This window comes from Leucoraja erinacea, chromosome 15, assembly GCF_028641065.1.
Source record: "Leucoraja erinacea ecotype New England chromosome 15, Leri_hhj_1, whole genome shotgun sequence".
In the NCBI taxonomy this organism is placed as follows: Eukaryota; Metazoa; Chordata; class Chondrichthyes; order Rajiformes; family Rajidae; genus Leucoraja; species Leucoraja erinaceus.
In genome coordinates this window covers 42,399,762-42,425,543 of record NC_073391.1, presented here as the reverse complement: position 1 = coordinate 42,425,543, position 25,782 = coordinate 42,399,762, and the positions used below count along the sequence as shown (strand labels likewise).

Below are 25,782 nucleotides of genomic sequence, written 5' to 3'. Positions count from 1 at the left end.
GCGAAATAGCGAGATAAGGAAAATTAACATGCAGCACAAACACAGGCAAATAAGCTGGGTTAAATGGCTTGTTTTTGTACTTGAAGTACACAGAATATTTTCTATATGTTGGTCAGGTTTTCAAACATTCAGAATGCTCCTTCTCACTGCTACGTAGAAATTGCAATAGCAATTCTGCGGCACCTAATTCTCTAATACCTTGTATATCAATGAAGTGGAGAAGAAGAGGGAATGAAATGTGAAGAGCTGTCGACACTTGACAATGTGAACAAGACACCCATTTACAGGTCGTTCTGGTACAACTGAAGTTTGCATATTGCTAATGGATATAATGCAATCAATCATTGAATTAGGGAACACTATTTGCATTATATGGGGCAAACTAGTTATAACGCGATTTTGATTGGGAACTAGAGAGCCCGTGAAAAGAACTTTGGAAATTGACAAACAGAAAGATAGCTGCCTTGGGGGGAAATATTTCAGTTTATGGTCTCTATAATATCTCTCCACAGTAATCATTTACCACTCAAGAACAAAGAGTCTGCCAGTTTCACCCTAGGTGGCCATTGAAATTGACAAGCATTCCCTTCCATTGACACATGAACAACTACACTCCATTACACAAGGTAACATACAGCCTTTAGTATTTTTAGCTTGAAGCAGAAGTAAACTTATAGCTTTTAAAGCTCTTTTGAAAATTCTGCAGGAAATACAAACGTTGTTATTGCAAGTCTTAAGCACTCTTGCCTCTCAGGCCCCCTTTCCCCATTGACACCATTGTTTAAATAATGTGATTTTCTATACTGCAATGCTTTTTAGGAGTGCAATTATTGCGTTACAGAAGAACTACCTGTACTGCAAGTGTCCTTGACCGTATAAACACACCAACATTGAACTGTGAACAGAGAGCCCCCTACTTTCTGCTTGGCAAAAGATTAATTAAGATCAGTTTCATAAAGATGTTCAAGTGACTTCAAAAGAAAGTAATTGTTATTTTCATTCTTTCCTTAATTTTATTTTCCGCATACCTTTTATTTTTCAAACTAGAAGAGATCGTTTAACCTGGCTGATAAAAGCAATAAGTGAAACATGAACAACTACATTCAACACTGGTGTAATGAGGAATTTCACACTTTGAAAGCCACACCTGCGGTTTGCAAAGTGTAAACTCTTTCACTACCAACAGCAATCACAAAATAAAACAGAACATGTGAATTTCATTTTGGCAGTTATCACCACAAGGATGAATTTTGCTAGAGAAAGCTTTAATTGACTACAGGCTCAATTACCATGATCACAATGTGCAGGAAGGAACTGCAGATGCGGTTTTAAACCAAAGATAGTAATGCTCCTGTCCCACTTAGGAAACCTGAACGGAAACCTCTGGAGACTTTGCGCCCCACCCAAGGTTTCTGTGCGGTTCCCGGAGGTTGCAGGTGGTTGCTGGAGGTTGCAGGTAGTTGAAGCAGGTAGGGAGACTGACAAAAACCTCTCCGGGAACCGCACAGAAACTTTTGGTGGGGCGCAAAGTCTCCAGAGGTTTCCGTTCCGGTTTCCTAAGTGGGACAGGGGCATAACTCAGCGGGTAAGGCAGCATCTCTGGAGTAAAGGAATGGATGACGTTTCGGGTCAAGACCTTTCTTCAGACCAGAAAAGGCACCTATTCCTATTCTTCAGAGATGCTGTCTGACCTGCTGAGTTCTCCAGCTTTTTGTGTTGACCAAGATCACCATTCAGTCAAGGGCTTGCCATACTTTGTGCTGCTGCTTATTTCACTGCTGCTTCCATGAGAGTGTGATGAGGTCTTTGTTCAGGTCACTGCTGTTCCACTGAGACCTATCATTAACCACCATTGATTCCTTTTAGCTTCTCACATGATTGTTTCCTTGAGCTGAGACTGCAATGTACTGTGAATTTGGTGCAATGGATTTGCAATTTCCAGCACATCTCTTCGTTCCAATCATTCCATCAAGCGCTCTCTCTCTCTACACACACACACACACACACACACACACAATATATTTGCTGTGTATATATATATATATATATAGTGTGTGTGTATATATTATACATATTATACAGCAATATATTAAATGGCATCACACGGCATGAATAATATCAATAGCAGGATGATATATCTCTCCTTGCCTGAAACATTTTTACTTCAGTTGGCTTGATGCGTCTCAAAATATCAAAACCTTTACTGGTTTCCCGAGTCTTAAGTTCAATGGCAATTCTGACTCATGCCATTTTTATTCCCATAATTACGGCATACAGTGTGCATGCATGAAGGTTTGCACTGCTCCCTGAAAATGATTGCAGTCTTTTGATGGCGTATTCCACGGCTGGAGATTTTTGAACTGGACAATGCGAGGCATTTACATTGACAGTAAGAATGGCCATGATCTTCCTTGTCTGGTTCATATCAAGTTTAGAGCTTGCCATCTTGTGTATGGTTCCACCAGTCGTGATGAGGTCTTTGTTCAGGCTGCTGTTGTTCCACTGAGACTTGTTATTAACCATCACTGATGAGCTCCACCCAAGATCACAAGAAATTGCAGAGAGCTGTGGACATAGCCCAAACCATCACTCAAACCAACCCCTCTTCCATTGACTCCATCTACGCTTCACGCTGCCTCGACAAGGCCACCAGCATAATCACGGACCAATCTCACCGCGGACATTCCCTCTTCTCTCTCCCAACAGGCAAGAGGTACAAAAAGCATACCTCCAGATTGAGGGACAATTTGAGGCAACTGAACCATCCTATCACCAAATGGAGAGTGCTCCTGATCTACCACCTACCTCATCGCAAGCCCATGGACTATTTGTTATCACTGGACTTCAGTTTTTACTGGACTTCATCTTTCACTAAATGTTATTCCTTGTGTAACTGTACACTGTGGATATCTTGATGTAATCATGTATAGTCTTTTCTCTGACTAGATAGCACACAGGAGCTCTTTTCACTGCAACCGTACACGTGACAACAACAAACTAAATAACATTAATCTCTCACTACTGTTTCCTTGAATTAAGGCTGTAAACCGTGACATGGCTTCCATTCTGCCGTGAATTTGGTGCAATGGATTTACAAAGATGCAATTCCTCTGTAGACAATGAGGGCTTCCTTCCAAATCTTGGTGAAGCGGTCTTCATTGTATGATGGTCGTTAACTTTAGTGCTCCCAAGCATACACAGTCATACATGCACGCCCATCCAATGACTTGGCTGTAGCCAAAGTCTCAAGCCGATGATTTTGGTTCACAGGGTTTTATCACATGAATATTTTCTTGAATACTTGATGCAAACTTGGTGTGGTGACAGATTTTTATATTGTTTCAAGGATTTAGTCCTTTAGTCACTTTAATTGAAGACAGGGGATCAGAAGATAATCGATATGCACCCATGAGCTCTCACTGAGACATTCAAAGCCGTCGAAAGATGAATCGTCCAAACACAGTCACTTGATTAATAGTTTCTTTATTGTAGTGGTAAAAACAGTAAGATAATTCATCCAAACTTCTTGTACAAGTACATATTAATCATACTCGTGGTCATGCTCGTGCATGGTCGAAAGCTATGCCCACACCCACATTCTTCTTGCGCGAGAATCCCAGCCGCAAACACGCCTCAGACTACGTCTAAATCCCACCCCAACTGCAGTTCCTTAGTACACCTGCCAATGTTTATTTTGTCTTGGGAAAAGTCAGATGATTTTCTTTGCAAATTCATTTTTCTGGTAAGATATTAGTAGCAATACAAGGCATGAAACCGGGAGCAGCAGCATGATGGACTCTGCCTTAAATTTTAGTTCCAATGGCACTAATGTCTGGGCATAGGTTTCCAGTCAAACATTCTTTCCCAGTGACCTATTTGTGGGGCAGCCTGCTGTGAAAAGTATAACTGAGGCTCTTTATGTCTCTGAATGACTGCATTACACAAGAGGTAGCCCAATTTGATTCCTCAGAAATCCCACCAAATTACTCTGCTCTAAATCTGTCCATTGAGCCTCTGCTCATTTTAAGATAGGCTGTGTAACACTGAACTGAAATTTGAAACTTCACGATGTGTAAGAAGGAATTGCAGATGCTGGTTTAAACTGAAGATAGTCACAAAAAGCTGGAGTAACTCAGTGGGTCAGGCAGCATCTCTGGAGAAAAGGAATAGGTGCAGTTTCAGGTCAAGACCCTTTTTTCAGAGTGGATTAATCCAACGGATGAGGCAGCATCTGAGAAGTACATGGACAGGCGACGTTTCAAGTCGGGACCTTTCTTCAGACTAGTTTGTCGCAATATATCCTTTAACATTACTGCAATCTAATTAGGCAGGCAAAGGCTGAAGATAGATGCTATCATTTTAAACAAGTCAGTTTCAAAGTCAAAATGATCTAGATTAAAGTTTAGTAAAGGTACACAAGCTGCATCAGGCTTCCAGATGACTAATGCTATCCGTTATACTCAACTGTAGACACTCGGTACATAACTGTTCAATAAATGCAACCAGTGTACAGGCTAAATTATGGTCCCGTCATTGAGCATTCAATAATTTAGATTGTTTTCGCAGACCTCTGGAACTACAAGAAGCAAACAATTTATTTGACCCCATTAGCCACTTTATCTATTTGGTGAACAACTGCACAGTACGCGACTAACAAAATAAATCAGGAATTGCCATTTGTTTATGTAAGATAATGATTCCAAGAATGAATCGTGGCAGACTAGAGGGGAGAATAGAAAAAAGAAATAGCAGATGCTGGTTTACAAAAAAGGACAAAAAAAAAGTGCTGGAGTAACTCAACGGGTTGGGCACCATCTCTGGAGATAGTCTGCAGAAGGGCCCTGATTTGAAACATCACCTATCCATTTTCTCCAGTGATGCTGCCTGACCCACCGTTTTGGCGTAATTTGGTGACATCACCGAATCAGAGAGGGCAAACACGCACACATAAAAACAAACAAGATGAGAGTGTCAGTAATATATAGAAGATAGATAGATAATAGCCCAACTTTACTGAATTGCCATACACACCAGCTAACAACTTTTCATGCAATGATATTTATATCGCCACTATCAGCTGCGCAAGAACAATTTCTGCTTGGCAATTAAAGCTTGATAAAATTTGAGTATGGCCTGGATACAACTGCTTGACAATATGCACAAGAAAATAATGCCCCAAAGGACCTGTGGGAATGAGGAACTAGAGAGGCTGAGATGGACCCAAAAAGCAGCTTGTTTCAACACAGAAGTCCAGAAATACGAGAGGCAAACAATGAATTATAGAGCAAGTGCGTTAAGATATGTGACTGGTCCGAACAATAGAAAATTAAATGCAAGGCAAACCGACGTTATACACGCCATTCAAGTAAAATATATAATAATGCAGTGGTGAAATGGAAAATATATAGTTCAGCGATTTAGCAATCATGGTACATTCTGATGTCTATCTACACCAAGACAAGTGAAAATATATTTGGATTTACTGAGTGTTTTCACAAAATCAAGACATGGTGGGGCAGTTACTGCAGCACATTGGTAGAGCTGCTGCGCTACAGCACCAGAGAACCGGGTTTGATTCTGACCACGGGTACTGTCTGTATGGAGTTTGTACGATCTTCACCTGCCCACGTGGATTTTTCCGGGGTGCTCCGGTTTACTCCCACTCCCCAAGGATGTACAGTTTTGTAGGTTAATTGGCTTTGGTGCAAATTGTCCTTGGTGTGTGTGGAGGACAGTTAGTGTCCTCGTTTTCAGAATGATAATTTATTAACATAAACTGTTCCCCCGCAATGTTGATTACACTGCGAGTCGGGTTACTGAAATGGATGAAAAAAAAGACCCACGTTCTGCTCCGTTGCGTACTACACGTCAGCCCATTGCATTTAGAAGGAGTGGACTATCTTGCTCCGCTATAGGATCTTTGAGTTCCATAGTTCGCAACAATTTATCCCTCTTGGATACCTGTCTCTCGCCAACAATAGGCCTATTAGGGAACCTCCTTGCTTGAGGTCATCTGTTGCCGGCCACAATTTGGTTTGTTTCTTACTTCCAGTCGCTCTCCCCTCCACGCGCCTACAACAATCAGTCTGAAGAAGGGTCTAAACGCAAAATGTCATCTATCATTTTCTCCAGAGATGCTGCTGCCTGACCTGCTGAGTTACTACAGCCTTTGTGTCTATCTTCGGAGTAAACCAGCATCTACAGTTCTTTTTTTATTACACACTGGTAAGAGTTTAAACTAGAATACTAAATCAAATAGACCATAGAAGTAACAGGCTTCAATCACAAAGAGAACTTTTACATAACAAAATTAAAACATTGAAACAATGCCAAGATTCAAATAAGAAATGCTGGAAGTGTCATCAGACCAGGCTTGGAGAGCAACAGAACTAATGGCCCAGACATTGTCAGGAAGCACTGGCATTTCCCTACTTCAATGCCAAAAAGTTCAGAACATCCACGCACATGAGCAAACCTAAAGTCCTCGCTTAACAGCTGTGTCAGCATTACTTCAGTTGTGTTCCTACATTGGAAACCTCATCTGGTACAGCAAGAAAATGCAACCGTGAGATAACCCATCACTTCAGAGTCAGGAGAAAGGGGAATAAGAAATATACCTGGCTATATCTCTTGTTCCCCTTTCCCCCCGACTCTCAATTTGAAGAATGGTCTCAACCCGAAACGTCAACTATTACTCTCTTCCAGAGATGCTGCCTGACACACTGGGATACTTCAGCTTTATGTACCTGTCTTTGGTTGAAACCAACATCTGCAGTTCCTCCCTACACACTTCATGTGGGGAATCAGCTCAAACCACTGTGCCAGATTAGATCAAAGTCTCAGACAATAACGAAACTCACCCATCTGTCTGAATAACTGCCACCTTCTAGCTCTGCTACCTTTAGGGATCTGTCACCATACACTTCAAGTTCCTTCTGCTCCTCTACACTTCAATAATAAATCATTTATTATGTATTCACCTCTCTCGTCCACCCTGCACATTAGCTCACACTTTGGATAGAATTGCATTTGCCAACATTCTGACCACTTGACTTGTTCATCGACATCTTCCCATTGCCTGCATCCTTCTTTGGCATCAACAACAATTTTTGTACCTCCTGGATATCTCAAGGTCCTTGAATTTTAGGCCAAATCACGATACACAATATGTAAAAGCTAAGAACCTTATTTTGAGCCTTGCAAAAAAAAAAGCTTAAAAACAACCTTTCCCACTACTGAGCCAAATGTGTTACTTTCTTTAGATTCCAACAACCAAGTTTTCTAGCTACACCACTAATGTGAGCTTATTAAAAACACTGGTAAAACCCACTTACTAACCCCACTGACCTTTGTCAAAAATCAAACTGGTTGTGGTTTCCGCTTGTATTTAGACTACTATCATTCCGGCCAAAGAGAAACAAAGTAGTATGTCTCAATGACTAAAAACGACAGTGCTGGAGTAACTCAGCAGGCCAGGCGGCAGCTCTGGAGAATATGGATGGGAGTCATTTCACGTCAGGTCCTTCTTCAGACAATAATGACTAATTTGGTGCTTCAAAAATCTGTTCAGAGTGCATATCAACTTACGCCCCCACAACAGCAACTGCAGACATGTCTCTGGCCCTACACTTACCCCTGAAACATCCGGTTAACTAAGACACCTCCATCAGATTCTTATTTATTGAAAATAACTCCGCCTTCAGCATCAAATTTCCAAACATAGTCATCTCAAAACTCCTGGACTTAGAACCACTCTCTGCAAATGGATCCTCGACTTTTTGACCCATAGACTGCAGTCAGTAAGAATGGCGCACAACGTCCTCCAGGATAATTCTCAACACCGGTGACCTGAAACGCTGTGTCCTCAGCCCTCTATGCACTCACAATTGTGCAGCCAAATTCTACTCCATTTACAAGTTTGCAGATGACGCCAAAGTAGTGGTGGATCTCAAATAATGACGAGACAGACTACAGGAAGGAAACAGAGAGCTTAGTACCATGTTGTCAAGTCAACATCTCTCACAATGTTAGCAAAACCAAGGAGCTGGTCATCAATTTCAACAAACGGGACGGAGTACACTCCTTAGTCCGAAACAATGCTGAAGTGGAGACAGACGAGAAGTTAAGTTCTGAGGTGTAAATGGCACAAACAATTTGACCTCGCTCAACCACATTGAAGCTCTGGCCAAGAAAGCACACCAATCCCAGTACTTCCTCAGAGAATAAAGGAAGTTTGACATGTCTCCAATGACATAAATGTCCACAAAAACACCATAGAAAGCATCTTGTTCGGATGCAAAGCTTTGTATGGCAACTGTTCTGTTCAAGCCTTAAAAAGATTATGGTCACAGTCAGAGCACCAATTTAGGTGCTGTGTACTTTTGGTTGTGTGTTTGTTCACACAGGATTAAATTCATTCCGATTAATTCAGTCCTTTCAGTCTGAAGAGTCATGCCCAAAATGTCACCCATCCTTTATCTCCAAATATGCTGCCTGGCCCACTGAGTTACTCCAGTACTGTGCCAGTCTTTGCTATCTTCAGCATCTGCAGTTCTTTGTTTCTACTTACAGGTGAATCTACATTGGGGAATTGAGTGCCTATTGATAGACAAATAGATAGAATTCAGGGCCAATTTGCAAGACTGCAAGTTCTGAGAATCTGTGGATATCAAAGGTTTGATTAAAAAAAAGGATACGATAAGTGTAGAACATTGAAAACAGGAGAGGCCCATCAGGAATAAAGAGCATCCAACTTGTACATGCACCTCATGTGTGTTAGATTAAAAAAGAAGAATGGAGGACCAAAAGTGGCTAAGGATATATTGGAATCAAGTGGGTAACCAGGGTAAGACTAGGGACCAAAGGGCTAATCTATATGTGTGCAGAAGCATGCCTTTAATGAAAATGTTCTATCTGTAGATATTGCAGTGAGGAATTTTATTTGGAATAATGAAATTCTGGAAAAAATTAAGATTAAAAACGAGGTCTTGGACCAGGACTCGATGAGATACATTGGGGTTGCTACGGAATTTGGCGAAGACCTTGGTGTACAAGTCCAAAGATTAGCAAAGGTGACAGCGCAGGTAGATAAGGTGAAGGCAGCATTCAGCTTGCCTCCAATAGCCCGAGTACAGAATATAAAAGCAAGACTCGGTATGGCTTTCAAAACATTTATTAATCTAAAGCTTGAATAGTGTGTGCAGTTCTGGTTCCTGCACTATAGGAAAGACGAGGTTTCACGGGAGAGGACGAGAAGAGATTTTTGGGAGACACTGAACGGGCTACGTTAGTTTTCCTTGGAGTACAGGAGCCTGAGGAGGGGCCTGAAAGGTAAAAGTGAGTCGTTGCTAGGGTGAATAAGAACAAACCTTTCCTTATGGCAGGTGTCCAAGACCACAGTGCATGTTTAACACCAGGAATAGTAGGTTTAGTGGGAATCTGAGGAAAGTTGTTTTTCACCCAGAAGGTAGGGGAAATCTGGAACAGTGGAGGCAGATACTTCAGAACATTTAAAAAACAGCTGGATGCGCAATTTCATCAGCAAGACACATGTGGTGGACTAAATGCTAGTAAATTGGCTTAGTATAGATACATACTTGGTCACAGACATAGTGGCCAGAGAGCCTGTTTCTCTGCTCTCTGGCCCAGTTATTAAATTGTGGCACTCCAGTCAATCTTTAACAACAATCAAATACCACTCATTTAAGAACAGTTATTTTTAGCTGAAAAATAAGGCCTAATTGGAATCATCTTCCAAGTTATTTAATCTTCCAAGAAATAAACGACTCCACTGGAAAATAATCTATGAAACAACGCATAATATTCATACCATCAACCCCAATTACGTTGATTAAATCTCTACAGCAACTAAAATAATCTATTACTTGCCAGAGAGAACATACAGTTTTAAGTAAAGAATGTGACTAAAGGTACCCTGTCAGGGGATGTTATCTTTGATCTTTGATTAACAATAAAGTTATCACTCTGACCACTCTCCTTATTCGGCCATGATCTCATTTCCTTCAGTCCAAATTACCAAGTTGAATGGATTTGCAGGTAGTTTATTTAAACATTTCACTGGGCCATGATAAACAGCTGAGCATTTGCCGACAAAACTCTCGCCAATTTCAGGTTTGTCTTGGATTGCAAAAATAAATTTGCCTAATTTGCTCCACTGAAACTAATTTTGTCATCCTCCCAATCCATCACTCTCGCCTCCAACGACTGGGCTAGGATTGAGACCAAACAGCTAATTTATGACAATCTGCTTCTTTCCTCCACGTCACCAGACCAGTCTACAGATTTATCCCTTCCTGAACTCTCAAGTGAAGATCTGTCTAGGACCCAGCAATCATAAAGAAAGCCCATCACTTCCTCAGGGGATTGAGAAGATTTAGTACGTCAACGAATACTCTCTTGAAGTTATACAGGTGCATATTGATTGGATGGATTTTGGCCTGGTTCAGCCACTCAAACACCCAGGAATGAATATGATTTGCACAAAGAGGTGAACACTGCCCAGTCCATCACGAGTATAGTCCTCCGCACCATCAAAGAGATCTACAGGACGCTGCCACAAATAGGCAGCCTACACTGTTCACTACACTAGTCACTCTCGTTTCACTCTTGCCATCAGGAAGGTTGGATAGGAGCTTGAAAACTAACATCCAAATTCAGGAGCAGCTTCTTCCCGACAACCATCAGCTGTTAAACACCACAACCTCCATATAAGTTCCAAACTACATCGACTTGGGGACAATGATTTTGTCTTTGCACTATTACCGTACCAAACTTTCTTTATTATTATGGTGTTTACAGCGCACAATGTTCACATATTTCTTGTACTGCTGCAAGTAAGAATTTCATTGTTCCGTTATGGGACACATGACAATAAAACACTCTTGACATCAATTTATAATTTTCTTTCATGTCTTTTAAGCTTGATTTCCCCTAAAGAACCCATGGTAACATTTCTACTGAGCAGTTGACTAGTCAATCTCCCTTCCTCACCCTCATGTTAGCTTACATTGTTCACCAAACGTGGACAGAAATGCTGGAGAAACTCAGCAGGCGAGGCAGCATTTATGGAGCGAAGGAAATAGGCATCGTTTTGGGTCGAAACCCTTCTTCAGACTGAGATCCTTCGCTCCATAGATGCTGCCTCACCCGCTGAGTTTCTCCAGCATTTTTGTCAAACTTCGATTTTCCAGCATCTGCAGTTCCTTCTTCACCGAACCTTCAGTTTGGCTGTCACCTTGTTTTAAAAAAAACCTCAACTTCTCTGCTGTTGCCAATTCTCACATCGGCAGATCTTTACGGTATCTTCCAGACACCCAGGGGTACTACTTTCAAGAGCAGGCTTGCACAATCAATGGAATAATCACAAACACCATCCAAATACAAAATATGAAGGTCGCTTTACAACATTCCCTAGAATCCAGTGTCATCTTAGCTTCTCCTTAAACGAGCTCAGAATTTGCCAATAGTCTGCCCTTGATGGTTTCACCAGATTTATGTGCTGTCCAGCTGATTCTTCGGAAAACTAGATTTTTAAAGTCTACTGTAAAATTCCGGATAATTGCTGGGTGTGATAATATTCCTATGACAACTGTGAATCGTGCAGAGCGAGAACTGCATTGGTGATCAGACATAATCTCTCTTCACAGGGTATTTAGAGCACAATTTATAATAATTCACTTAGAATGAAGAAACAATCCAAATTCGAAATCATTGTATGCTAAGCTAACCAAAACACAAACATTTGACATGGAAAATACTGGAAAAGCTCATCAGCAAGTCAGCTGGGGAAAAAAAAAAAAAAAAAAAAAATCAGCTGTTCTGATCAGGACTCATTTACTTGAGACAATAACTCGATTACTGTCTCCCTAGGCAAATAATTTCATATTGCGTGTTTGTTGAAATTCAACATTCTGGGAATCACTGTGGCTTTGGCCTGTGGCTTATTTGGATCAACCAACCTCAGGTAACAACTGCAAACCTGCGGCTGTGCATTCTGCAGCAAGCAATGTCATTTGCAAGGTGCACACACACCAAGACTGATAGAATACTCTCCACATGTCCAGGTGAGTGCAACTTCAACAGCATTTATTATGCTCCAGAAGATAGAAACAAAATGTTGGGAGTAACTCAGCGGGTCGGGGAGCATCTCTGGAGAAAAGGAATAGGTGATGTTTTGGGTTGAGATCAGTCTGATGAAGGGTCTTGACCCGAAATGTCACCAATTCCTTTTCTCCAGAGATGCTGCCTGACCCTGTTGCGTTAAGCCAGCATTCTGTGTCTATCTTCAGTGTAAACCAGCATCTTCTTACTCAAGATGCCCAATACGAAGAGAAAATAGTTAACTTCACCCCATTCATCACCTTATAAACTAATTCCTTGTGCATCAATTGAACCTTGCTGCAAAGCGTTTATCTAAAAGATCGGTGTTAAAGTTTCTTCAATAAGACTTCCTAAACTTGCAACTTCTACTCATACAGACTTTAGCAAGGCTTTTAACGAGGTACTACCCAGCAGGTGGGTCTGACACAAGGGATCAGCTGCTTGTCAGTAAACCAGATCCAAAATTGTTTGGGCGGCTGGAAGCAGAGGGTAATGGTGGATCAGTGTTTTTCTGACTGATATCTGTAAGGAAAGGTGTATTGCAAGGTTTGGTGCTGGGACCAAGCGTATGCAGTGGGTATGATTAAGTCCTGATAACCAAAATGAGTGGAGTTGTAGATAAAGGTGACTATTTAAAATTACAATTAGACATAGATTAGCTGAACTGGTGGCATGTGGAATTCAAACAAATGTGAGGTAATGCACTATGGGAGGGCAATTCTGTTAGGATGTATAGCAGGGACCTTGGGAGCATTGCTATGAAGACAATCCTTAGGGCGCAAGTCCATCGGTCTTTGACAGTTACGACACAGTATAGAATAGTAAAAATTGCGTTTGGTACGCTCACCTTCATCGGCCAAGGCACTGAGTATAACAGTTGGGACATTACTTCTGTACCAACATTTTGTACAACTACAGAATACTGTACAACGAGTACACAAGAGAGGTATTTGGATGTTGCCTGCAATGGAGAGCTGTAGTTTTATGGCAAGAGTGAATCGGCTGAATTTATTCTAAATGGAACTTAGGAGGGGGGGAGAGAAATTAATTTTTTTACTCCAATTTAAAAAAAAAAAATGAGGGACACACATAGGATAAATAGACAACATATTTTTCCCAGGGCAAGGAGGTTCAGAGCTGGAGGGTAAGGTGAGAAGGGAGTTTAGATCATGGGGGTAATTTTTCCCCATGCAGAGGAGGCGGCATAGTGGAGGCAGATACAAGGTATTTGGACAGGTACTTAGAAAGGAAAGGAGTATTGTTAATGTCGACACATAGGGTTAGTGTAAATAAGCATGATAGTCAGCATGGATGAAGTGGTCCTCAAAGTCGTGTTTCTGTACTGTCTACAGGGCTTTGACAAAGTCACCAGGCACATGGTACTACCACCAAGTGTCAGTCCAAATCATGTACCATGATTTCAAATGGAACACCGTCTTTCCTTTGCAGAAAGTCAAAACACTCAAATTCTCTGGGAATTAAAATTCACCACACGAACAATAGCACTTCAAAAAATAGCATTTAATTATCCTAGAAAGAGAAAGTCATTCTCGTGAGTTTTGACAGCAATTAGGGAGACAATGGTGGCCTTGATAGTGATGCCCACATCCAGTGAATGAAGATTTGAAAGACAGGCACAGATTAAAAAAGTTGAAACACGTCATATTTTTCCAAAGCAGAGTTTGGTCTCGAAACACTGTCCTTAATTTGACTTCTACATTTAACACTCATAAAAGGTATAAGTAAAAGCATACTTACAGGTTGTATATTTTGTAATGGTTTTTATGTTTTGCATCGAGAAACCTGGATTAAGACAAAAAACATTTTTTTTAGGCTTGACAAAATGATATTTTCAATACACAATTGAATTCTTCAGAATTTCACTTCAAATTGGAGGATTAACTTTAATCTTTTTTGCATTTCTCAACAAACAACACGTTAACCAATTTAGGTAATTTAGTTAGTCTTCGCTTGCTCAAGTTTAAGCCAACCTTTCTTTTCAAAGATTTATTCAAACAGATATGCGATTAGAAAACAGCAAGAAAGGACAACTACCAGGATTGATGGCTCTTTAATGTTGCAAAAAAAATATATAAAACACAAATATAAAACAATTCCATTAATCGCCATTTGTAGAAAGAAGGTATTACAATGATGAAATATATTGGCAAAATCACATAGACTATGAATGCACTAAAACTATACGAGTTGGATTCAAGTCAGAACAACACAATGGCAAGGAAAATTAATTACTGCAGATGCTAGAAATCTTGAATAAAAAAAACAGCCATAAATATTCACCAGGTCAGGCTGCATCCATGAAGAGAAACAAAATTGATATTTCAATAATCTTAAATCCGAAATAGAAAGTGTTACGAATGTGATAATATTTAAACAAGTGGAGGGACAGGAAGAACAAAACTGAAACATTTCTGATGACCAAGATGGATTAAAATGGTGAAGGAGCTGCAGCAAGTTAAGAGTGGACAAAGGACAAAATAAAATCTTGGTGTAAATGGCAGCTGTAGAATGAGCATGACAATTGATCACAATGGTTATTATTTGATACAGAGACAGATGATAGAAGTCAATACAGCAGTGGGAATAGAGAACTATTAACAGTAAATTCAATCCATGATATGCATTCAACTCACTTACTGTAGGCCTGATTGACAAATCTGCAGAACCGATTCATTTACACAAGCTTCTCAGAGTGAAACATAAAATAGAGATCCACCACTGAGTGTCCCCTTTCTGACCTGGGCCTTCTCCACTGTCAGAGCACACGAATTATCACATTTAACCTTCCAGAGCAGCCTACCATGCGGACGTTTCAGATCGAGACCTTTCTTCAGACTTTATAGTTTTTGATGCTTCATTTGAAGACATGCACTACACACCACCCAGAAAAGGGTTTGGTTGATCAAAATTCTTAGAAATTAATCCCCTTGAAACCTCCAAAAGCGATACACGTCCTCCCCAGGTAACTCAAACAGTTTGCAAAGTAGAAATGAAGCTGAACCCTTTGTGTTTGCCTTCAGCTCATAGGATGCTCGGTTGACAAATCCTCAGCACAAGAACAAATTTGCAGTTTCTCTGCTTGGACTAGTACCAGTGAACATTTGGCAATGTCATGCATGGTCTAGCCAGATGAAATGAACGTGTTGACCCCTGTTTTGAACAAATCTTTCTCTGCATTTAGAACATCTCAATTTGCCCTAAATAAAACAGACCTAAGTTTATCCCTCAGTGCCACGAATTGCAGAGACTGACCAATTATCCAGTCAAAGTCATGCTATATTACTTGATTGTTAATTTTTACCAACGACTGAAAACATGCAGATTTGAAAAGCATTCTGCTCATTTAGTCCTTGGTGAGTAAAAACTGCTTAGCTGAGAGAACTTAAATTCTACACGGAAATAAACATTACGTCACCTATCCATGTTCTCCAGAGATGCCACTGGACCCGCTGAGTTACTCAAGCACTTTATGTATTTTATTACAATGTAATACTCCAGTCCCTTGCTTTATTCGTTTTTTTTACTGCACTGGAAGATAGTTGGCTGCTCTATATGTATGGGCACAAACTCAAGAGGAACTATTTGCAGGTATAGTGCAAACTGGCATACAAAAAGTATCAACGCTTTTAGTTAGGAGAGCACAAAGTCAACATTCATTCCCAAGCGAAGGTAATACAACTGTTTTCTTTTGTTCATTCATGTTGGGCACTTGGCTGGCATGGATGAGTTGGGTCAAATAACCAGTTTCCACACTGTGTCATTCTATGGCTTGTAATCATCTAAATTAGTCCTACCATTTACTGCGCCTCTGCAGAGTGGAAAGTTAGCAGTGAACTACAGGTACCAGAAGCCTGGAGTTACTAGAGGACAATATATTTCCTTCCTGAAAAAGGAACCATGAAGCAGATGGGTTTTTTTTTTTAAATAGCTACATGGTATTTTCATGCTTGCCATGGCATACTTTTTTTTAGTGACAAGTTTTACTTAATTCATTGATTTCATTTGCCAAGTCAGTCACACAAATAAAAAGCAATGGAACACACAAAATACATTTTAACATAAACATCCACCATAGTGACTCCTCCAAATATTACACAGTATTTTACTTATTCCAGGTTAAATTTCAAGAACAAAGCGGCTTTCATAGTCATAGAGTCACTGCATGGAAACAGGCCCTTCAGCCCAACCTGCCCACACTGACCAACATGTCCCATCTACACTAGCCCCACCTACTTGCATTATGGTCCATATCCCTCTAAACCTGGCCTATCCATGTACCTGTCTAAATGTTTTTAAAAACTTGCAATAGTAAATAGTCAAACAATAAATAGTCATCATTGTATAATAATCAATCAGGTCCACACATCACAATGCACGAAGGTAAATTCTTGAGTGTTGATCACATTGACTTTCCAATAAAGATGCAAGAGACTGCAGATGCTGAAATCACGAGTTGTAAAACTGAGAGAAACTCAGCAGGTCCGGTAGCATCTGTGGAGGAAAATGGACAGATGACATTCCAGGCTGAGACCCTTCATCAGTCTGTCTGCTTCCCTCTGCAGATGCTGCCCACGTTCCTCCAACAGTTGGACTTTCCAATACTTGGGCTATCAATAACATAACATTTTGAACTGGGGTACAGCTGGATATTGAAAATCCTAGACAAACTCTCCGATCTAACCCGAGAGAATGATGGTGAAAGTTTTGTTCCAATTCAACTTGTAACAAAGTATTAAAAACAAACATTTTTTATTTGATGATCTGACAGCACCAGACAATGATGTTCAGACAAGAAATAATTTATATTGCATCCTAATATTTTTATCCACCATCAACCTCCTACCCACCAAAAGAGCAAGCTATATTTTACCACTAGCACGTGGAGCATCCTTAAATCCAAAACTTGTACCATTTTGTATGGTGTAACATTTTGTATGGGTGTACTCGTCATTTGAAATACCAAATATCAAACGGTATTTCATATTGGATTATGAACAAAAGTATTTAAAGCAAAGTTTTCAATAAATTCAAGGCCGGCACAGTGGCACAGCAGTCGAGTTGCTGCCTAACAGTGTTGGCAGCACAGGAAACATGGGTTTGACCCTGACTACAAGTGCTGTCTGTGTGGAGTTTGTACGTTCTCCCCGTGACTGTGTGAGTTTCATCAGAGATCTTCAGCTTCCTCCCACACTCTAAAGACGTATAGGTATGCAAATAAATTGGCTTGATAAATGTGAAAATTATTCCCAGTGTGTGTAGGGTAGTGTTAATACGTGGGGATCGCTGGTCAGCGCGGACCCGGTGGGCCGAATGGCTCGATTCTGCGCTGCATCTCTAAACGTAAACTAAACTTGAATTCCAGCTGCAATGAAGGAATATCTTGCAGAGAAAAGATATTTGCATAAAAGTAACGTTACAGCTGGCATTATAAGCAGCAAAATCAGATTGAGCTCAACTGTGCTTTCTTCGTGCTTTTATAGCGGCAGATTACCACATTAATTTATTACATCAATGAATATACTTTAAAGAATTTAATCTCTGAGGACAGATACGTAAAGTCAACTTCTGGGTTACAAGCCAAGATATGCTTCCAGCCCAAAATGCTCTCCCTCACAAATGCAACTCATGCCCACTAACTTTTGCAGCCTTATCCGTGCTTTATTTCAATACTCAGCTATTTCAACTCCATTCTGGCAAGCTCAAATCTTATATCTTCTGCAGACTTCAACTTTTAAAAATACTGCTGCCAATAATCTAATCCACATCTGGTTTCATTCATCTAACTTCTGCTCTCCTGGTGCATCAATAACTCAATCTAAAGTGATCATGTTCTTTTCACATCTCTTCATTCCTTTCCTCCATTCTTCTCCACATAACAATCCATGAAGTTCAAGTGAGTTTATTCTCATGTGTCCCTGATAGGACAATGAAATTCTTGCTTTGCTTCAGCACACAGAACATAGTAGGCATTTACTACAAAACAGATCAATGTGTCCATATACTATAATATAAATATATACACACATGAATAAATAAAATGATAAAGTGCAAATAACAGATAATTGGTTATTAATAATCAAAGTTTTGTCCGAGCCAGGTTTAATAACCCGATGGCTGTGGGGAAGTAGCTATTCCTGAACCTGGTTGCTGCAGTCTTCAGGCTCCTGTACCTTCTACCTGAAGGTAGCAGGGAGATGAGTGTTTGGCCAAGATGTTGTGGGTCTTTTGATGATACTGCCAGCCTTTTTGAGGCAGCGACTGCGATAAATCTCCTCGATGGAAGGAAGGTCAGAGCCGATGATGGACTGGGCAGTGTTTACCACTTTTTGTAGTCTTTTCCTTTCCAGGGCGCTCAAGTTGCCGAACCTAGCCACGATGCAACCGTTCAGCATGCTCTCTACTGTGCACCTGTAGAAGTTAGAGTCCTCCTTGACAAGCCGACTCTCCGTAGTCTTCTCAGAAAGCTGATGAGCTTTCTTGATAATTGCATTAGTGTTCTCGGACCAGGAAAGATCTTCAGAGATGTGCACGCCCAGGAATTTGAAGCTCTTGACCCTTGCAACCATCGAACCATTGATATAAACGGGGCTGTGGGTCCCCATCCTACTCCTTCCAAAGTCCACAATCAGTTCCTTGGTTTTGCTGGTGTTGAGGGCCAGGTTATTGTGCTGGCACCATATGGACAGTTGCTCGATCTCTCTTCTATACTGACTCATCCCCATCAGTGATACGTCCCACAACAGTGGTGTCGTCAGCGAACTTGATGATGGAGTTCGCACTGTGATCGGCTACGCAGTCATGAGTATAGAGTGAGTATAGCAGGGGGCTGAGCACGCAGCCTTGAGGTGCTCCCGTGCTGATTGTTATCGAGGCTGACACATTTCCACCAATACGAACAGACTGTGGTCTGTGAATGAGGAAGTCGAAGATCCAATTGCAGAGGGATGCGCAGAGACCCAGTTCTGCGAGTTTGGTAACCAGCTTGGAGGGGATAATTGTGTTAAACGCCGAGTACAATCATTTTCCTTAACTGGCTCCTCCGCCTTTGCAAATTTAGATTCCGTGCTCCACCATTTTGTCATGAACCCCTCTGCCACCATGTCCCTAAGGTTATTAAAACCAGTCCAGCTTCGGCTTATCAATAATGTCCATTAAATGCCATTTGATGACACTGCAGATGCAGTGAAAATACAAGTAAATTGTATTGAAAGCTTGTGCACAGCTCTGAAAACCAAGACAAGTCCCACAACTATCATGGGGTTGTGCAGGGATATACTTTGTGCACGAGAACTAAAATCATATTATACGTTTGTAAGTTCATAAGTGGTTGGAGCAGAATTAGGCCATTCGGCCCATCATGTCTACTCCACCATTCAATACGAGCTGATCTATCTCACCCTCCTAGCCCCATTCACCTGCCTACTCCCCATAACCCCCGATACCCTAACTAATCAAGAATCTATCTCTGCCTTAAAAATATCCATTGACGACCTCCACAGCCTTCTATGGCAATGAATTCCTCAGATTCACCACTCTTTGACTAAGAAATTCCTCCTTCCTAAAGGAAGGTCCTTGAATCCTGGGGCTATGACCTCTGGTCCTAGACTTCCACACTTGTGGAAACATCCTCTCCACAACCACTCTATCCGGGTCTTTCACTATTCGGTAAGTTTCAATGAGTTCCCCCCTCATCCTTCTAAACTGCAGCTAGTACAAGCCCAGTGCCATCAAACAATCATGTTAACCTACTCATTCCTGGGATAATTCTTGTAAACGACCCCTGGACCCTCTGCAGAGCCAGCACATCCTTCCTCAGATCTGGGGTCCAAAAGTGCTCATTCTCCAAATGTGGCCTGAAATATTTAACTGGAAATGTACTGGCATGCTGATGACATCAATAATGTGACCCATTTCAATTTAAAATATACCTTTTTCCTTCCCCTGCACCCCTCCCCAATTATGAAAATATGGAGTTCTGTAAACCTAAAATCCTTCCCATCAGCACGGCACATTTCAAAGATTAATTTTATGAATTTAAAATATTCTATACTTTGTCAGGAGCTAGTTTTGTGTGACAGGTGAGAATAGAGTGATAAATGCATGGCTTCAAGCTCCTTCCATTCATCTGGTTGTCAAAGGTTTGTCAAGAGTGTTGTTTAATTGTCATATGCACCAACAACAGAACGATGAAATTCTTACTTGCAGCAGCATAACGGCCCGCAAACACCTTACAGATAACATAAATAAAATGAAAATGTCCAATAAGTTTATAGTTGTCGATAGTGTTGTGTAGTGGTTGTTGAGAAGAGGCTATTCCTGAACCTGGTGGTCAGGGTTTTCAGTCTCTTCTTCCCAATGATAGGAATGAAATGGGAGTGTGGCCAGGGTGATGTGGGTCTTTGATGAAACTGGCTGCCGTTTTGAGGTGCTGCCTCCTCTGGATTCCTTACGATATTTGCGATGAGCCAGGCAGTCTACCACTCTCAGTGTCCTTCGTCTACCACTCTGCTCTCTCTTGAGTGTTAAAGTCGCCAAAACAGACCATGGTGCATTCAAGCCCCGACTCCAACTTGGTCCCGAATTATCTTTTTGCTCTTGTGGCTTTCGTGAGGCCGTACCTGACTTGGTTCATCCAAAGATTGGAATGTTTTTGCGATACACACATTTCTTCAAGTCGGTGATGACTATGATGTATTTATTCAGATCAAGAGTGTTTTATTGTCATATGTCCCAGATAGAACAATGAAATTCTTACGTGCAGCAGCACAACAGAATATGTAAACATAGTACACTATAAATATAATAAATAAGAAAAATGTTCAGTGTAGTTCATAGGCTGTAGGGAAGCAGCTCTTCCTGAACCATTTTCAGGCTTCTCTACCTTCTTCCTGATAGCAGGGGTGAAATGAATGTGCGGCCAGGGTGGTGTGGGTCTCCAACGTTGCTGTCTGGCTTTTTGAGGCAGCGACTGTGGTAAATCCCTTTGATGCTGGGGAGGTCAGTACCATTGATGGACTGGGCTGTGTTCTTTGCTCCTGGGCATTCAAGTTGCCGAACCAGGCCATGATGCAACCAGTCAATATGCTCTCTACCGTATACCTGTAGAGGTTCAAGAGAATCCTCTGACATAACAAATCTCCGTAATCTTCTCAGGAAGTAGAGGCGTCGATGTGCTTTCTTTATAATTGCATCAGTGTGCTGGGTTCAGGAAAGATCTTCAGAAATATGCACGCCCAGGAATTTGAAGCTTTTGACTCTCTCCACCATCGTCCCGTCGATATAAACCGGTTTATGGGTTCTCTTCCTACCTCTTCCAAAGTCCACAATCAGTTCCTTGATCTTACTGGCATTGAGAGCCAGGATGTTGTGCTGGCACCATTTGGCCAGTCGATCGATCTCACGCCCACATTCTGACTCATCTCATTAGTCTCGTTAATCCTTGAACATAGCCCAGTCCACAGATTCGAAGGAGTCCTATAACCGGTTCACTGCCTCTGCTGATGGGCTTTTTGTTTAGTTTTCTTTACTGGTGCCACACTCTTCACTTTATCTGTGTGCAGGAACTGAATCAAATAGGTTCTACCCCAGTTTATGGCTAAACTCAAACTAGCTGTGTCTATGCAATTAGAGGCGACATTTTAAAGATTGAACTTTAATCACACCCAGGGGATTAAGTAGAAACAAATTAAATGGTGTGGAGCAATATAAAATAGGAAGTAATTATAGTAAATGTACCCTTCAAGATTATTCAAAATAAAATCATGAAATGCTCACCCCATAATCCAGGTGGCAAAGGTTAGAAACACTGAACAGTGGCAGAATTTACTTTTCTTTTTTAAAGTACCTTCATGGACTTTTTCCTGATTTAGGTTATGAACATACTCAATAAAGCAGATAGCAACTGTCACTTTGATCCACAAGGGGGATTCTAATGATCTTACAATCTTGAAACAGGAATTTTAGTTTAGGTATTACTTGGCTTGGTTTGACATCCGTTTGACTGCATTGGCTCAGGAAAAAAAAACAGATTACATTCAGTGAAGATTGTTGTTTAGTACAAGTTTGAAATTTCAAAGGCTGAAGAAAAAAAAATGCTTTACATCCAATGACCCTAATAGCTCTGTCTCATGGAGACCTGAAGAAGATGAAAACCGTGGTTATGGCGTCATTGAGTCATACAGTACAGAAATAGGCCCTATAGCCCAATCTGTCCATGCCAGGTTTGATTGGCATCTTGAAACCGTTCCCACCCATGTACCTGGCCAAATGTCTAATAATATTAGTGCCTCAATATACTTTTACTGACAGCTCATTCCATATGTGTGCCCCAGTCTCGAGTTACTGCAGCATTTTGTGTCTATCTTCTGTGCAATAAAGTTGCCCTTCAGTCCTATTACCTCCGGCCAGGGGCTCAAATTCTCTCATCATTCAGGGTTCGCTACTCCTGCCAGTCTTGTCCTTCACTCCAACAACATACTGAACTTAGCTCCAAAATCTGTCAATGGGCAAAGTGTATCCTTGAATCCATCTTGTATCAGCATTTCATGACCACCAGGGGCGCCGGGGAGATGGCAGCTCTGCCGGCAGTGTGTCCGTCTTTTCACTATTTTTGTTATTTTTTAGTTTGTTAAAAGGGGATCGGGGGAATTTTTTTTTGAAGTTCTTACCTTCCCAGAGATGTGATCATCTTCGGATCACATTCCCCGGGCTCTATCATCGATGGAGCTGGGAGCCTCCTCGGACTGTCGTGAGCCTCACCGCGGGGCACGGACGTAACATTGGAGCTGATCCCTTGCCTGGGATCACTCCCACCGCGGAATCAACATCAAGGGCTCGCAGTCTCGGGTGAGGCCAAGTCGGGAGCTCCAACGTCGCTGAAGGTTCGACCAGCCCCAACGCGGGATTCGATCGTCCAGCGCAGGGGACCCGACATCCTCCCGCGATGCGGGAACAGATCACCTCGACAGGGAGGGCCCGAACGCCGCCGGCTACGGAGGTTAAGACCATCCCGTCAACAGAGGCTCGAGGCCCACGACCGAGGAAGAACTAAGGGGAAGGACTTGAACTTTATTTCACCTTCCATCACAGTGAGGAATGTATAGGAGGATGCTCATGTTAAAATGTGTTTTTGAGTGATCTGTTGCTTTTAATTGTATGACTGACCTGGCCAATGTAATAACTCATATGTTGCAAAAGATACTTGGTGAATAAAGTGTGATTCTGATTCTGATGTACCCCCCCATACATACACACATCCCTTTGTACACTAACTTTTTACCAGCCTACCACATTAAAACAACCCTCTGTTCTTAACAGTAAATAGAACCAATTTTCCATAATCTATTCAATCTGACCTTTTCTTAACCATCCCCATCCTCCTGCCTATACTCATTTCCAACTCTCAAAGGATTATGTTGCTGGCATCAAGAACCAAACAAATTGGTGACTTTTGTAGTTCCCTGTTCAAGTGAATTTGTGCCCATTGTTTACTATTTAATGGAATTCATTATTGGCTCGTACATTATTGTATCATTTCTTATGACAGATGTCCGGTTTTGAAACACAAGGAAATGATTGAGACAATGCAACGCATAGGTCAGATCAAGTTCACGTACAAATTATTTAACCGCTTACTTGAAAAAAAGTAACCTCAAAAGAAAATCAAATAACCTATTAGATCAGTGCTTAAGGAACTGCAGATGCTGGAAAATCGAAGGTAGACAAAAATGTTGGAGAAACTCAGCGGGTGAGACAGCATCAATGGAGCGAAGGAAATAAGAGCCCATTTCCTTCGCTCCATAGATGCTGCCTCACCCGCTGAGTTCTCCAGTATTTTTGTCTATATTAGACCAGTGTTGTCCGACCACTGAATTTCTGACTGACATGTAACGTCTAAGTTTATGTGGCACGTTTGCTTTCAATGTTTAATGTTTCCTACATTTTTAATTAGCAAAGCATGAAAATGGATGATGCTATTATTTCTCAATCATGAATGAATCGTGGGTGGCACAGCAGTGGAGTTGCTGCCTAAAGGGCCTGTCCCACTGTACAAGGTAATTCAAGAGTTCTCCTAAGTTTCCCGATTCGAACTCGGAGAATTACGGTAATAGCCACTCGTAGGTACTCAGGGCTCTCGTGGACATTTTTCAACATGTTGGTTTTAACGAGAAATAATTTAGTAGCATAGAACTGGAGCAATGCAAACCATTCAGTTCTTCAAATATTTTAGAAATACAGCGTGGAAACAGGTCCTTCGACCCACTGAGTTTGCACCGACCAACAATCCCCGCACATTAACACTATCCTAAACATGTTGAAAAATCTTCACGAGTCTTCACAAGCTTACCGCGTTTCCCGAGTACCTGCCATTAGCGTTACGAGCCGCTAAGAGACGTCCCGAGCTCCGACGTACCCACTACGTACTTTCTAAATGCTTACTATGAGTTTGATTTTTTTCTTTTTAAACTCGGGAGAACTCTTGAATTACCTCATACAGTGGGACTGGCTCTTTACAGTGCCAGAGACCCGGGTTCGATCCCGACTCCGGGTGCTGTCTGTACGGCGTTTGTAATTCCTCCCCGTCACGGTGTTGGTTTTCTCCGAGATCTTCGGCTTCCTCCCACACTCCAAAAACAGACAGGTTTGTAGATTCATTGGCTTGGTATAAATGTACAAATTGTCCAATAGTGTGTAGGATAGTGCTGATGTGCAGGGATCGCTGGTCAGTCCGGACTCGGTGGGCCGAAGGGGCTGTTTCCGCGCTGTGTCTCTAAACTAAACTAAAAATCATTCAATGTGACAGTGAATTGACCCAAACTAAATATGAAAATTCAATACATTACAGACTCTCCTAATGCAAGTTCAAGACTATTAGACTATGTTTCACCGTCAGCAGATTCCAATTGACAGTTCTGCAACTCAGAACTTGAACAAACTCAGAACAAACTTGGAATAGAATAAGCAAGGTGCACTTATTATAAAATGAAACAAAAACCAATGTCTTGAACACATTTCATACATTGGATAGCATAGTCATTAATTATGTTTTAATTGGAAGAATAATGGGGAGGCAGAATTCTCAGAAAACAAATGAGTAACAAGTGAAACACGGAGTGAACAAGATCTAGGGTCACGGAATATAAAACCACTAAAATGAACAGGACGGATTAATGATGCCATTTTAAAAATTGCGTCAAGTTTTGGTTTTAACGAGAAATAATTTAGTAGCATAGAACTGGAGCAATGAAAACCATTTAGTTCTTCAAATATTTTACAAATACAGCGTGGAAACAGGTCCTTCGACCCATTGAGTCTGCACCGACTAGCAATCCCCGCACATTAACACTATCCTAAACACACTGGGGACCATTTTACACATACACCAAACCAATTAACCTCCATACCTATACGTCGATGTGGGAGGAAACCGAAGATATCAGAGAAAAACCACGGGGACATGGGAGAACGCACAAACTCGGTATAGACAGCACCCATAATCGGGATCGAACCCGGGTCTCCAGCACTGCAAGCGCTGTAAGGCAGCAACTCTACTGCTGCGCCCACTGTGGCCGCCCATTAAAATTTTTAAAAAAACTCAATGGGTTTCTGCTTGTCAAGAAAAATTTAACTGCCTAGAGTTCT

General features: G+C 41.3%; 1 protein-coding gene across 1 annotated transcript in view; it reads right to left on the bottom strand.

The window, feature by feature from the left end:
• Positions 1-25,782, bottom strand: part of ptenb (phosphatase and tensin homolog B) — a 109,024-nt gene that overhangs the window by 24,101 nt on the left and 59,141 nt on the right. The window contains exon 3 of the mRNA XM_055647261.1: positions 13,879-13,923. Coding sequence (XP_055503236.1) covers positions 13,879-13,923 — 45 coding nt within the window. The remainder of the gene's footprint in view (positions 1-13,878; positions 13,924-25,782) is intronic.